This window comes from Erythrolamprus reginae, chromosome Z (assembly GCF_031021105.1).
Source record: "Erythrolamprus reginae isolate rEryReg1 chromosome Z, rEryReg1.hap1, whole genome shotgun sequence".
NCBI classification, from domain to species: Eukaryota; Metazoa; Chordata; class Lepidosauria; order Squamata; family Dipsadidae; genus Erythrolamprus; species Erythrolamprus reginae.
This window is the reverse complement of record NC_091963.1, coordinates 23,232,885-23,247,582: the sequence shown is the minus strand read 5'-3', so window position 1 is coordinate 23,247,582 and position 14,698 is coordinate 23,232,885. Positions and strand designations below refer to the sequence as shown.

The 14,698-nt window shown below is 36.3% G+C and overlaps 1 protein-coding gene across 3 annotated transcripts in view; it reads left to right on the top strand.

Annotated features, from left to right (window-relative positions):
* Positions 1–14,698, top strand: part of WAC (WW domain containing adaptor with coiled-coil) — a 67,878-nt gene that overhangs the window by 3,877 nt on the left and 49,303 nt on the right. For all 3 annotated transcript variants that reach the window (XM_070727027.1, XM_070727028.1, XM_070727026.1), the window contains exon 4: positions 13,940–14,046. In XM_070727027.1, coding sequence (XP_070583128.1) covers positions 13,940–14,046 — 107 coding nt within the window. The remainder of the gene's footprint in view (positions 1–13,939; positions 14,047–14,698) is intronic.

The following is a 14,698-nucleotide window of genomic DNA, read 5'->3' as shown; positions in this document are numbered from 1 at the left end:
ATAATTAGGCTTGGCTTATTGTGTAGATACATGGCAGCATTCTATATTGTATTCAGTGATCTAGATAGGGTTTTTTGTTCTTACTAGATTTTCTTGAATTCTTCAGTAGAACTTTTAATTGCTATTTTAAAATCGTATTGCTTCATTAAAGCATTCATAGTATTCTATGTTTAAGCAATTTTCAATTAGTTTATACCTATGTCAAAAAGGCAGTTTATTACTTTTAATCTGAAAACAAGATACATACTTCATTTTATAATATAATTCTTATTGGCAATCTAAGCTTTTACTAATTCTTAGGAATTATTAAATCTGAAATATTTTCAATGTATATAAGCTCTTATTTAAAAATATAATGTAAAACCAGCAATTCTGAGTTAATTGAGGCTAGGCTTGGCTTGGGATTCTGTAAATTAGGGGCTTTCCACTAGTAGTAGATCACTTAAGGTGAATTTACTCAAGGAACTTACACAATTTTATTTGTAAACTACTGTTTCCCCACCTTACAGTAGAGATATATGGGTGCCCATGGAAAACAGGAAAATTAAAGAGTGAAAAAAGTAACAGAAAAAGGAGTATAAAGGTTTTTAAAAATGAGTCTTTTTATATGAGAAATTGAAATGATTTTTGAATTTAGAAACTTAAATATGCTTTCAGTGGCATAACGCTAGATATTTTTCTTCTGCAGTTATTCTTGAAAATATTAGTTTCGATTTCTGTTTAGGTTAGAAGTATAAATAAAATCAGACTTACAAAATATTCTTACCTGGAGATTTTATTTGTTTATTTATTTGAATTGTGTGCTGCCCATCTTGTCTAGAGACAACTCTGGGCAGCTTACCAACATTGAAAACAGGTAAATGTTAACATGCTATTTCATAGCTTTCAGGAAACTATGTCTTCATGTGGACCTGGACATTCAGTAGTATAGCTGACTGAATATTGTAACTTGTAAGTGTTGACATCAAATCTTCCATTCAGCCTTGAAGGATTTTTTTCCTCATCTACATTCAAATATACAAGGTTGTAGAAAAATTAAGAATAGGGTTGTATTGTCACATACTATATAGTGGGTTTTTATAAATTGGATAAATTAGTGTTATCCATTAAAACAACCTTACACATTGACTTGTTGGCATAGTTATTGGTGCTTTACAAATTCAGAAATATTCCCATAAACACTTTGTTTATGTAAATAAAGTTTTAGATATAATTTAATAGTAAGAATTATTTTACAATTGGGTTTGATGAATATATTCTACATGTATTTAGGTAAGGGATATTTCAGATTATTTGTATTGAAAATAATTTGCTAAGATTATAATAACTGATTTAAAAATATATTTTGATTAAAGTTTGTTGTAGTATAAAATACAAGAGACAAAGATCATAAAGGGATAGGGAAAGATGAGAGAGGTGTGCAAAATAAACAAAACCCACCCACCCCCAGCATTTTTCAACTTTTTGGATGTAATAGCATACAGTTATATCCTCAACTTTGCTTTAGGTAGTTAATTATTATTAACCATTTTTATAAAAAGAAAATTAATTGTCAGAACCTAAAATCAAAGTGCCTGTTTTCTGTTTTAAGCATAAGCTCCAATAAGTGGTTTCCATACGGAAGCAAAACGATTTGTGCTTTCGTTTAATTACAGCTATTTTGCTATCTCCATCAATTTTATTACTTTTTCTATCCTAAATATATATATTTAATAATAATAATAATAACAACAACAGAGTTGGAAGGACCTAGGAGGTCTTCTAGACCAACCCCCTGCTTAGGCAGGAAACCCTGCACTATTTCAGCGAGATGGTTATCCAACATCTTCTTGAAAACTTCCAGTGCTGGAGCATTCACAACTTCTGGAGGAAATTTCTCCTTAGTTCTAAGTTGCTTCTCTCCTTGTTCAGCTTCTACCCATTGCTTCTTGTTCTACCCTCAGGTGCTTTGGAGAATAGGTTGACTCCTTCTTTGTGGCAACCCCTGAGATATTGGAACCGTGCTATCATGTCTCCCCTGAGCCTTCTCATCAAACTAGCCATGCCCAGTTCCTGCAACCATTCTTCACGTTTTAGCCTCTAGTCCCCTAATCATCTTTGTTCTTCTTCTCTGCACTTTTTCTAGAATTTCAACATTATTTTTGCATCATGGTGACCAAAACTGAATGCAGTATTCCAAGTGTGGCCTTAACAAGGCCTTATAAAGTGGAACTAACACTTCATGTGATCTTGATTCTATCCCTCTGTTAATGCAGCCTAGAACTGTGTTGGCATTTTTGGCAGCTGCTGCACATTGCTGGCTCACCACTAGGACTCCAAGATCCCTCTCAGTGTTACTACTGTTGAGCAATGTACCGCATATACTGTACCTTTGCATTTTGTTTTTCTTGCCTAAATATAGAATCCTACTTTTAAACATATTTGAACATACTCCTTAGGGTTTGAGTACATCAATAGTTTGTTGTTATATGAATTGGGAAATAGCTACCTGGCATGTAACTCTGCCCACTTTTTTCTGAGATCCTTGAAGATGGTTTATGATTTAACAATATGGCTGTCTATAAAGAAAACAAAAACAAAAATGTGTTGATACTGCCTTTAAATCATGAGTATCATCAAATATATGGTAAAGTTCTATAAGTGGAATAATTGCAATGATTTTTGTATAACCTTTCATGACTTAATTACCTTAATAAGAGCATTCCTCCAGTAGTCTTGAGTTCTAAATATTTTTTTCTAGTAGACAGCAGAAATTTTAATATTTTAAATTTAATTGTTTTAATAAGATAAACCAGAATATTTTTAACTGACATGTTCTTAAGCTGGGTAGCAAAAACTTTGTAATGATAATTATAGTTATGAATTACAATTGTAATCTTAAACTTTACAGTAACAACACTAAGATTTAATTGAATATTAAAGGTAATTTAAATTACTTAGGACTGAGATTTTTAATATGCTTTTTACATTTGAAATTCAGTTTCTCAGCTAATACTATATTTTGTATAATGCAGCTCTATTTAAATATAATAATTTTTAAATCGTACCCAAAATCTTGTGAAGGAGATTAAAGTAAGCAAAGTCAAATTATCTCTGAACAGTATTTTGATTAATTTTATTTTTATTGATTCTCTATAAATTTCTTCTGTGAATTAATATTTTTGTTCAAATACAAATGTAACTTAATTTCATTGTTACAAGTCTTTTCATTTGCTCATCAGAGCCAGGATAAGAAGATAGTTGGCTACTTGCAAATCTATCATCTAGGTTGCAGATAGTATTATAATGTAATATAATATATAGATAATTATATTATCAAAGTTAATGCTATTAACATTTTGTTTAAGTAATATTGTGGGCATATCATGTTATACTTTTTGAATCAATAAGAGTTATTTCAGAAGAAAATAATTCAATTTATTTACCAATAAGTCCAGACTTTTATTAATGTTCACAGTGAGATCTTAAAAAAATGAGTTTACTAACTTATCAGTTCAACTAAGCATAAGAATATTTCTGTTTGTTTTACCATTTACCTTAATGGAAAAGAGCACATTTGAGTTTCTCTTAAAGTTATAGCTGTTAAAATTGCATTCTCCAGATAACTTTTTTTTGGGGGGGGGGGGTATGTATATAATGGGCATGGCTGATTCAGTGGATTGGACCAGAGATGCCATGGAGTTGGAATGCTCTTATTTTTTCTGTCTTTGGAACCCTCTTCAGTCTTCCAGACCTGTACAGGATAGGGGCAGATAGGGGTAAAAATCTAATTAGATGGGAGATGAATTTAGTCCAAATGATATCTGATACTGTGGAACATTATTCCACTGTAGATGAGAACTTCCCTCTCCCTTTTGGCTTTTTGAAAAGATATCAAAACACGAGAGATGACTGATGGGGTAAGAAGATCTCATCTCTGTTCCATCTGTTTCTTGACTATTATGGACATGGTTTTAGCACAGTTTTTTGATATTTGAATGTTGGTTTGTTTTAGTATTTTAACTTTCATTTGTTTCTGTAATTTTAAACCACCTAGAGCCGCGATGGCGAACCTATGGCACATGTGCCACAGGTGACACGTGGAGCCCTCTCTGCAGGCACGCAAGCCGTTGACCAGCTCAGCTCCACAGCTTGCCCCCTGCCAGCCAGCTGATTTTTGGGTCAGACAAGCGCATGCTTTCTTCTCACTTTCTATGGCCTGTACTACTTCCCTGGATATTCTACACAAGTGTTGTTTGGGCATGCAAGGCTCCCCCCCACCCCAAGCTCCTTTTGGGAAAAGGAAGCTTCCCCCCTTGCAGCTCTGTTTGGGGAAAGGAGGCTTTAACACCCACCCACCCCCGCCGCCGCCTCCCCCAGCTTTGATAGGGTGGCACAGGCATGTGCAGGGTACGGGATATGTGGTAGGTGCATTGCATTATGGGTGTAGGCACTCATGCATATGCTACAGTGTACGCGCGCACACTTTCCAAGGGGAAAAAGGGTTGCCATCACTGATCTAGAATCACCTTGTAGGACAGCATAGAAATTTAATTAATTTTCTTATTTATATCTCAACTCCTTTATAACTTTCTATAATAAGAAGTTGTTACTTTGTTTTGAAGTTAAACAGTTTAATTTACAGAATTGAATGTATTCAACATAGCATACCCACCTCTGCCGTCAGGCATGGGGGAATTGAAATATCTTCCCCAGGCCTATATAATTTATGTATGGTGTGTTGTGTGCATGTTTTTTTAAATTATGGGTTTTTAACTTCGTATTATTAGATTTGTATTGTACATTGTTTCTATCACTGCTGTGAGCCGCCCCAAGTCTATGGAGAGGGGCGGCATACAAATTTAATTAATAATAATAATAATAATAATAATAATTATTATTATTATTATTTGTTGTAGTCATTAATGTAGTCATTCTATTCAATTAAAATAAAAGTAAATCCTTGGAAATTTTTAAAAATAAATTTTCTAAATGGCTTATTTAAAAATTGGAATCTTCCAGATATGATAGAATTCAATACTATATTAAAATGCCCTTAATTTCTGGGATAAGTTCTAATGCATATCTTCCTAGTACTAACTTTTGCTTGATCAAGTCATTGAATATTTAAAGGTCAGTACTACAATCCTGCAAATGTGTTTAGACAATAAGTAGTCGCTTAATGAAAATGTCAGTCAAATTACTATAATCTTGGTTTGGAGAAATATTCTAAACTAAAATTCCAATTTTAGTCAGTAGTTTAATAAATTGTTACTTTTATACATTACAATTCACATTTTGATCTGGCTTCAAGAAATAAGTGCTTTGGAACGTTTTTGTAGATGACTGAAATTGGAGAGGTGATTGTAGAAGAATAGTCCTAATGGACATGCTGTGCTTTCAGAGCTTTATGAATAGAGGTGAACAATGGGCTACAAAAATAAAGTTAATAAAATAGAGGAAGGCAATAACTAATTCAGACAATATGAAAAACAATTTGAAAAATAATGTGACATTAAATTACAAGGGAGAAAAAATCAAAATAGTTTTCCTCATGGTAATATACAGTTGTGGAAACTGGATATTGAGAAAAAAAATAAAAATAAAATATATACCTTCAAAACAACTGACATCTCTTGAAGTTGATGATCAGCAAGAGAAACTCACATACTGTTCTTGGGTATGTATTGTTAGTAGAGGAAGATTGGGATGGCAAGCATTTGTCCTTGATTTGAACTCTGGTAGATTTCATTGAAATAATTTCATTCAATTGCTCAGTCGTGTCTGACTCTTTGCAACACCAGAGACCATAGTATGCCAGGTTCTCCATTGTCTGTTGTAGTTTGCCTAAATTCATATTCATTCCATTGATGACACTATCTAACCATCTCATTCTCGGCTATCCTCTTCTCCTTTTGCCTTCAATGGTTCCTAATATCAATGTCTTTTCTAATGAGTCCCTTCTTCTCATTAGGTGGCCATAGTGTTTGTGCTTAAGTTTCAGTAGTTGTCCTTTCAAGTTGGCCATAGTGTTTCTAAGGCCATAGTTGTCCTTTCAAGTTGGCCATAGTGTTTGTGCTTAAGCTTCAGTAGTTGTCCTTTCACTTTATTTCCTCTAGGATTGACTGATTTGGTCTTGCAGTCCAGGGGACCTTTGGGAGTCCATAATTTGAAAGCATCAATTCTTCGATGCTCAGCCTTCCTTATGGTCCAGCTCTTTTAGCCATATGTTACTATTGGGGAAAACAGTTTTGACTATGTGGACCTTTGTGGGCAAGGTGTTATGTCTGCTTTTAAATATTCTTTCTAAGTTTACAATCTTACCTACCAATGATCAAGTGTTTTTTTTAATTTCAAGGCTGCAGTGTGCATGATCTTGGTGCCCAAGAAAATGAAAATGTTTCTGCTTCCATTTCTTCAGCTTATCAGATAGTAATGATAAAATAATCTTAGTTTTTTTGAACTAACCTTTCAGGTTTCAGGCCAACTTTTGTACTCATTGAAATAGTACAGTGGGATAATTCTAGACCCCTTATTGAGGTACAACTTAAAGCCTTCTATTGCAGGCCTGGCAGGGTCATTTTTGTTGATCATTTTCATTTCACATTTTGGTGCTTAAAATATGCTTTTGGGTATCAATTTCTCTCCAATATAGTTTAGCAATTACAGAAGACACTGGGAGAAGTTATGTGGAGATTGGTACTACAGTGTTACTATACTGAATGTCTCAGACCAGCCGGCACATGGGAGGGCATGTGACTGACAGGTGCATGTGCACATGCAGCTTCATTGGTGTGAGTGCCAGATGTGTACATCCTCTGCTCATGCGAATGGAGCTTTGCCCTTGAGTGATGGGCCCTTGTGCTCATGTGCAAAACTCCACTTCTAGAAATGGGGCACTTGAGTGGAGGGCGCTTGTAACTTGTAACAAAACTTGCATGAGCAGAGGGTACTTGTGCTTGCTCAGAAAGCTCCATTCACATGAATGGAGATTCATGTGTGAATGTACTCCATTCCCATGAATAGAATAGAATAGAATACAATAGAATAGAATAGAATTTTATTGGCCAAGTGTTATTGGGTACATAAGGAATTTGTCTTGAAGTGTAGCTTTACACGCAAGCACAAACACCCTTCGCTCAAGTGCCTTTCCTTTGTGAAAATGGAACTTCATAAATGAGTGGAGCTTTGCGAAAGAATGGAGCTTTGCATGTGCAAGCTTGCCCATTGCTCACAGTTTCAAACAGACGGTGGCCTGGGAATTTGGGACCCATGCCCCAGATCATTTAAGCTTTGAATTTTTAAATAGGTGTCCAGAACTCCAAATTAAGATTGTGCAACGATGCATTGGACTATAAAAGTAGCTAATCAAGATGAGTCCTTTGATCCTCATTACGGTACATTCCCCTTCAAATACTGGATTTGTGGTTTGGAGAGTTTCTTTAAAATGATCATTACCTGTTTTAGTGCTTAAACTTTTTTTCCTGGATTTTGTTTGGAATATATTGAATCATACAATATTCCATGTATTAGATTTTAGTGCTGGGACGGGAATGGGAGAATTATATAGGTAGAAGAACTTCTGTTTTAAATGTGGCATTAAATAAATATTCCTCACTAGTTTTGGACTGTAAATGCATCATCTTTGATCTCTGACATATTAATTTTGGCTCATGACAGATACAAATAAAATAATTACGTAAAGAGAAAATACCTCTCCGATTCATGGATTTCTTTTGCATATCTGTAACACTGATTTAAGTTAGCCAGAATTTTAGTGGCAACTAGATTGGGAGATCTATTAATGTCTTAATAATTGAGAAAAATAAGTGGACTGCTCAATTCTGATTTGCATTTAGGGCAATATGAAAGAGAAATGGTGTATATAAATGGTCGGCAGAGAGGAGGCCTTCTGTGATTCTGTTGGTCAAAGAATCCCATCATATTTCGGCTGTGGCCAGGGGGACCTTCGCCCAGATTCGCCTGGCACACCAGTTGCGGCCCTACTTGGACCAGGAGGCTCTCCGCAGTCATTTAGGCCCTCATCACCTCTCGTCTTAATTGGCCTCCCCTTCTCTCTATTCTATCCTTCCTATACAATGCATATCCTGGTATGGATATTTCCCATTCATTAGAATCCTTAAACCATGTCTCAGTTATGGCGACCAGATCCAAATTATTTCTAGATATTATGGCCATTAACTCACAGAGCTTGTTGCTCAAGCTTTGAACATTCGTGTTCATTACCCGAAGAACATCATTATCATTATTAGTTTACCCCTTATCATCAACAACAATATCTATTTTATTTACAGCTCCCTTTTCATAAGCTTCCAGAAACTGATTTATCCTCATTGGTCGGGGACAGAAATCATCCACATCAGTTACATCTCTGTCCCTTTTAACTAGTTTAAATGCCTATCCAAAAAAGTTCTGAACTCCTCACCGAGCACCTGGGTACCTCTGTATGATGGATGCAAACCATCCCTCTTAAACAACTCCCTATTAGACCACTTACTGACATCATGAAGCTGGTAACTACAGGCCAGTTAGCTTGACATCAGTGGTAGTTAAAATGATGGAGACTCTACTCAAAAAGAGGATAAATAAGCACCTAAAAAACAATAACTTATTGGACCCAAATCAGCATGGCTTTACTGAAGGCAAATCATGTCAGACTAATCTCATTGATTTCTTTGACTATGTCACAAAGGTGTTGGATGAAGGTGGTGCCGTGGATATTGCCTACCTGGACTTCAGCAAAGCCTTTGATACGGTTCCACATAAAGAGCTGATAGATAAATTAGTGAAGATTGGACTTAATCCCTGGATAGTTCAATGGATTTGCAGCTGGCTGAAGCGTAGACATCAGAGAGTTATTGTTAACGGCGAGTATTCTGAGCAGAGTCAGGTTACAAGCGGTGTGCCACAAGGGTCTGTTCTGGGTCCTATTCTTTTTAATATGTTTGTGAGTGACATAGGGGAAGGTTTGGTAGGGGTTTGCCTATTTGCCGATGACTCTAAAGTGTGCAATAGGGTTGATATTCCTGGAGGCGTCTGTAATATGGTAAATGATTTAGCTTTACTAGATAAATGGTCAAAGTAATGGAAACTGCAGTTTAATGTTTCCAAATGTAAAATAATGCACTTGGGGAAAAGGAATCCTCAATCTGAGTATTGTATTGGCAGTTCTGTGTTAGCAAATACTTCAAAAGAAAAGGATTTAGGGGTAGTGATTTCTGACAGTCTCAAAATGGGTGAACAGTGCAGTCAGGCGGTAGGGAAAGCAAGTAGGATGCTTGGCTGCATAGCTAGAGGTATAACAAGCAGGAAGAGGGAGATTATGATCCCGCTATATAAAATGCTGGTGAGACCACATTTGGAATACTGTGTTCAGTTCTGGAGACCTCACCTACAAAAAGATATTGACAAAATTGAACGAGTCCAAAGACGGGCTACAAGAATGGTGGAAGGTCTTAAGCATAAAACGTATCAGGAAAGACTTAATGAACTCAATCTGTATAGTCTGGAGGACAGAAGGAAAAGGGGGGACATGATCGAAACATTTAAATATATTAAAGGGTTAAACAAGGTCCAGGAGGGAAGTGTTTTTAATAGGAAAGTGAACACAAGAACAAGGGGACACAATCTGAAGTTAGTTGGGGGAAAGATCAAAAGCAACATGAGAAAATATTATTTTACTGAAAGAGTAGTAGATCCTTGGAACAAACTTCCAGCAGACGTTGTAGATAAATCCACAGTAACTGAATTTAAACATGCCTGGGATAAACATATATCCATCCTAAGATAAAATACAGAAAATAGTATAAGGGCAGACTAGATGGACCAGGAGGTCTTTTTCTGCCGTCAGACTTCTATGTTTCTATGTTTCTATGACTTACATAGCCAAAACCTTCAGCTTTGCACCACTGCCTTAACCACACATTAAACTCTCTGATACAAGTTGTTTTATCCTCCTGACCACAAACAAGTAACACCTCTGAGAAAGTCACTGAATCAGTTATTCTGCCTAGCTCCACGCTTAGACATTGGAAATCTCTTTTTATTACATTAACATTTCTCTGGGACAAATCATTTGTGCCAAGACGCACCACCACATCAATATTATTACCTTTACTCATAGCCTTGACAATATTTGTAATCCGGCTCCTGTCCCTGCTGGCAGTGGCCCTTGGAAGACACCTCATCAGCTTCACCACATCCTTACTCTGTCCCAAATCAACACCTCTAACAGTCGAGTCACCCACAAGAAAATGTGTCCTCTTTTTATTTCTACTAACTGCACTTGATGGTTTGGTGACACTATGCATCTCACTTAGAACAACTTCCCGTTGGAACATCCCCTCATTCTCCGCCTGAGGGGCCTCGCAAATATCTACAACATCCTTACCATTTAAATCCGTAAGAACATTATAGGAATTAGATACAGAGAGAGGCATGGGGGAGTTAAGATATTCCTTCCCCCTAGGCCATTACAAGTTATGCATGGTATGTTTGTATGTATGTTTGGTTTTATTATAAGGGTTTTTAGTTGTTTTATTGATTGGATTTCTACATGCTGTTTTTTATCATTGTTGTTAGCCGCCCAGAGTCTGTGGAGAGGGGCGGCATACAAATCCAATAAATAAATAAATAGTCTGAACTGGGAACATTTCACCCCGATAGAAATCAATGCAATAAGCAAGACTTTTGAGGTTATTTTGCTCGAGGAAATGTAAAGGGTTCTCTGTAGAATAAGCTCTACAACTTTTGTCATGAAACCACATCCTTTCTGACTCTTTCAGGAACCAGGCATATGACTTTTAAAATCAATAAAATTGACACTGCTTTTCTGAAGGATAAAATAATTTTAAAATATGTAGTTATTTTCCCTCTTACAGAAACTTTCTCTGCATCCATATATTGTTAATAACTTCTTTCTCAATCCTTTCCTTTCATGGAATACAGGTTGTCCTTATGATTGTAATGGAGCTTGATAAATTGGGAGGGCCATTATAAACCAGTTCCATCCCTGCTGATCCCAACACATTCATTAATACTGTTTTTATCGTGTTGTGAGCCGCCCCGAGTCTCCGGAGAGGGGCGGCATACAAATCTAATAAATTATTATTATTATTATTATTATTATTATTATTATTATTATTATTAAATGAACCTGCAGATTATTAAATGGAGCATGAGGTGCCCCCAGTGGGGAGACAATGGGGAGCTAAGTTCAGGCACAAGTCTACCTGAATTGAGCCTCCCAAGGCCACCACCACCCTCTGAGATACCTCATGCTCTGCTTTCTGCTCTTTGGGATCCCCATAGTGGGCCTTCACTCCATCCCACCTGGTCACAATAGCACACTTACCTTTTCAAGGTCTTTGGAATTCAGGAATTCAGGATAGGGAAGGAAGATGGATCACTCCATTACATCTTGCAAGAAAAGGAAAAGAGAGAGCCTTGTTAATAATGGTAGAATTAAAGCAAGTGTTAGAAGAAGTCCTGCTATTTTTTGTCTATTGATTTAGAATTTGAACAAGTTAAAGATACAATGATAAAGTGGATGAAGAATATAGGTATAAATAATAGGTATAGATAAATAGCAACAAATTTGGGAAAGAAATTATAAAATGTCAATGTCAACAACATATAAAGAGAATATATATAAGATGTTTTACAGATGGTATATGACACCAGAAAGATTAGCAAAAACGTTTATATTTTCAATGAAATGTTGAAAATATAATCAGTTACCAGGCTCCTTTTATCATATGTGGTGGACATGCACAGAAGCTAAGAAATTTTGGAAAGAGATTCAGCATTGGATACAGAAGATTTTGAAAAGGACTATTGAATTTAAACCAGAAATATTCTTATTAGGTATTCTACCAGAAAATTTTAATAAAGAAGAAATATATTTGATTATACATATTTTAACAGCAGCTAGAATAGCATTTGCACAAAATTGGAAGCTGAATAAAATTCCAGACGAAAGAGAAATATTACCTAAGATTTTAGATTGTGCTGAAATGAATAGGCTTACTTTAAAACTTAAAGATAAAGAAGAGTGTGATTACTATAAGATCTGGGGAAAGTTTTATGAATGGCTGGAAACTAAAAATAATTGAGAAGTAATTTTCTTAATTACTTTTGAAGAAATACATGATGATTTAATTTTAATCTATTAAAGGCCCGGATGATGAAATAAGGATTGGTGGCAGCAATGGACAAGGAGTTAATACAGAGATGAACGGATTAAATTAGATATTGAGTTAAGATGTTAAGATGTTTATGTTTTATTATAGATAGAAAAAGGGGAATATAAGGGATTTGATTTATAATATTGCTATCTGTAGATGAAATATGTCTCATGTGTAGTTAATTTTAATTAACTTAGCAAAGAAGAGGATAAAAAGTACTTATTGAAAGCATTATTAGCAGTTTTTTCTCTCTCAATGTTTAATATATCAAGGAAATATAATTAATTATTTTAGGCATTGATTCTATTTATTTTACTTCTAATGTTGTTTTTACTGTAAGTTTGAGAAAAAATAAAGAAAATGTTACCCCCCCCCAAAAAAGAAGAAATCCTGCCAATTTTTTCCTTTATCACTAGACGGTAAGGAATCTTCACTAGATTCTGTGCCATCTAGTGATGAAAGGAAAGCAGATTTTCTCCAGAGTTTTTTTCACTCAAAAAAAGACATTCACTTGTGGGAGTGTGCCATCTAGCTGATAGTAGAGTGGCTCGCTCTCCTTCCCTATTTCAACCAGATCTCTGAAGATCTTCAAAAGGTAAAAGTGAACAATCAGTGATCAAGGGTGGGAAAGAGTATGTGGAACCCAGTGGGAAGACAAAGTGGGCACTTTGCTTGTGGAAACTGACGGGGGGGGGGGGATAGCTGTGGAGGTGCTGCAGTATCTCTGTGGTCAATCATAAGGGAAAAACACTGCAATGGTGTTGCAGTGGACTTACCATATTTTTCGGACTATAAGACACACTCCCACTTCCGAAATGTAGGTGGAAATGTCTGTCCGGAATAGTCTCTTCCTAATCTTAATTGTCGAAGTCCACGGAGAGGGGCGGCATACAAATCCAATATTTATTTATTTATTTATTTATCTATCTATCTATTTATTTATTTATTTATTTATTCAATCGTCTGCAGTTACTGATACCATTGAACATGGTATCATTGACTGATTCTTGAGGGTTAGGAGTTGGAGGCATTGTTAGCATGAATGGATGGGTATGTGGATGGATTGTGGGATAGTAGAATTTGTGAATGTCATGGCTGTTATACTTTAGCATATTTTTCAAGTAATCTTTTAGAATGCTTGTTTAATCTGGGTTGTGGAAATTTTAAATTCTGTTCTGATTGAACTTTTTTCAGAGGCAGTTTTATTAATGATTTTACATACATAATATTTTATTAGTTTTATATTTCAGGATGTCCAGCAAACCTGGAAAACAGGAAAATCAGGAAATTATCAGGGAAATTGGTGGTTCGGAAAATATCAGGGAATTATCAGGGAATTTATGAAAAAAATGGAATAAATCAGGGAAAAAACCCAAACTGTATTAAAATGTTTAAAAGTCAGGGAAAAATCATGTAAAAAAAAAAAAGCCTGGATCGCGCTACCTGGCAGAGTCAAGTAAAAATGACCATAGCTGTGGCAACAACTTGCTTCCTCAGCTACCGATATTTCTCCACAGCTTAGCCGTTTGGTATGACATCATCTATGACCATGCTTTAACTAGATTGCAATTTACAGGGAAATGTCAGGGAAATATCAGAATTTCAAAATGCTTTCCTCCTGGACACCCTGAAATTGATACATAACTCTCTCTCTCTGTGTGAAAGAGATGATGATTGACCTTTCTGCGCCAAGGTAAATTAAAATATGTTGAATTTAAAATTATTGAGAAATAACATAAACTATTATTTTCTAGGGACCAGTTATTCTCCACAAGAAAATTCTCATAACCACAGTGTTCTTCATAGCTCAAATTCACATTCTTCTAATCCTAGCAATAATCCAAGCAAAACATCTGATGCAGTAAGTACTTATATTAAATTTGCTCAGTCAAGTTGTTTTATACTTTGCATACAGTTTGCTTCCCTTTCCAAGAAATTCTTGATAATTAGAATTAAGAGAAATAAGACGAATAAAATTGCATATACAGTAATACCTCATGATACGAACTTAATTGGTGCAAGGAGGAGGTTCGTATGATGAAAGGTTCGTAAGACGAAACATTGTTTCCCATAGGAAACAATGTAAAGTCAATTAATCCGTGCAACAAACCCCCCCCCCCCCCCCGCAAAAAAAACGGCTTTCGGCGACTGCTGGGAAGCCGTGCGGCTGTTTTAAAAGGTGACAGCCGGCCTGGGGGGCTTCCCAGCACCCCCCCGAACCTGGGTTCGGGGTTCGGGGGGGTGCTGGGAAGCCCCCCAGGCCGGCTGCGACCTTTTAAAACAGCCACGCCGCTTCCCAGCTGTCGCCGAACGCGGAAGTTCGGCTTTGGCGTTCGGCTTCAGGAGACAGCTGGGAAGCGGCGCGGCTGTTTTAAAAGGTCGCAGCCGGCCTGGGGGGCTTTCCAGCACCCCCCCAAACCCGGGAAGCCCCCCAGGCCGGCTGCGACCTTTTAAAACAGCCGCGCCGCTTCCCAGCTGTCTCCTGAAGCCAAACGCCAAAGCCGAACTTCCGC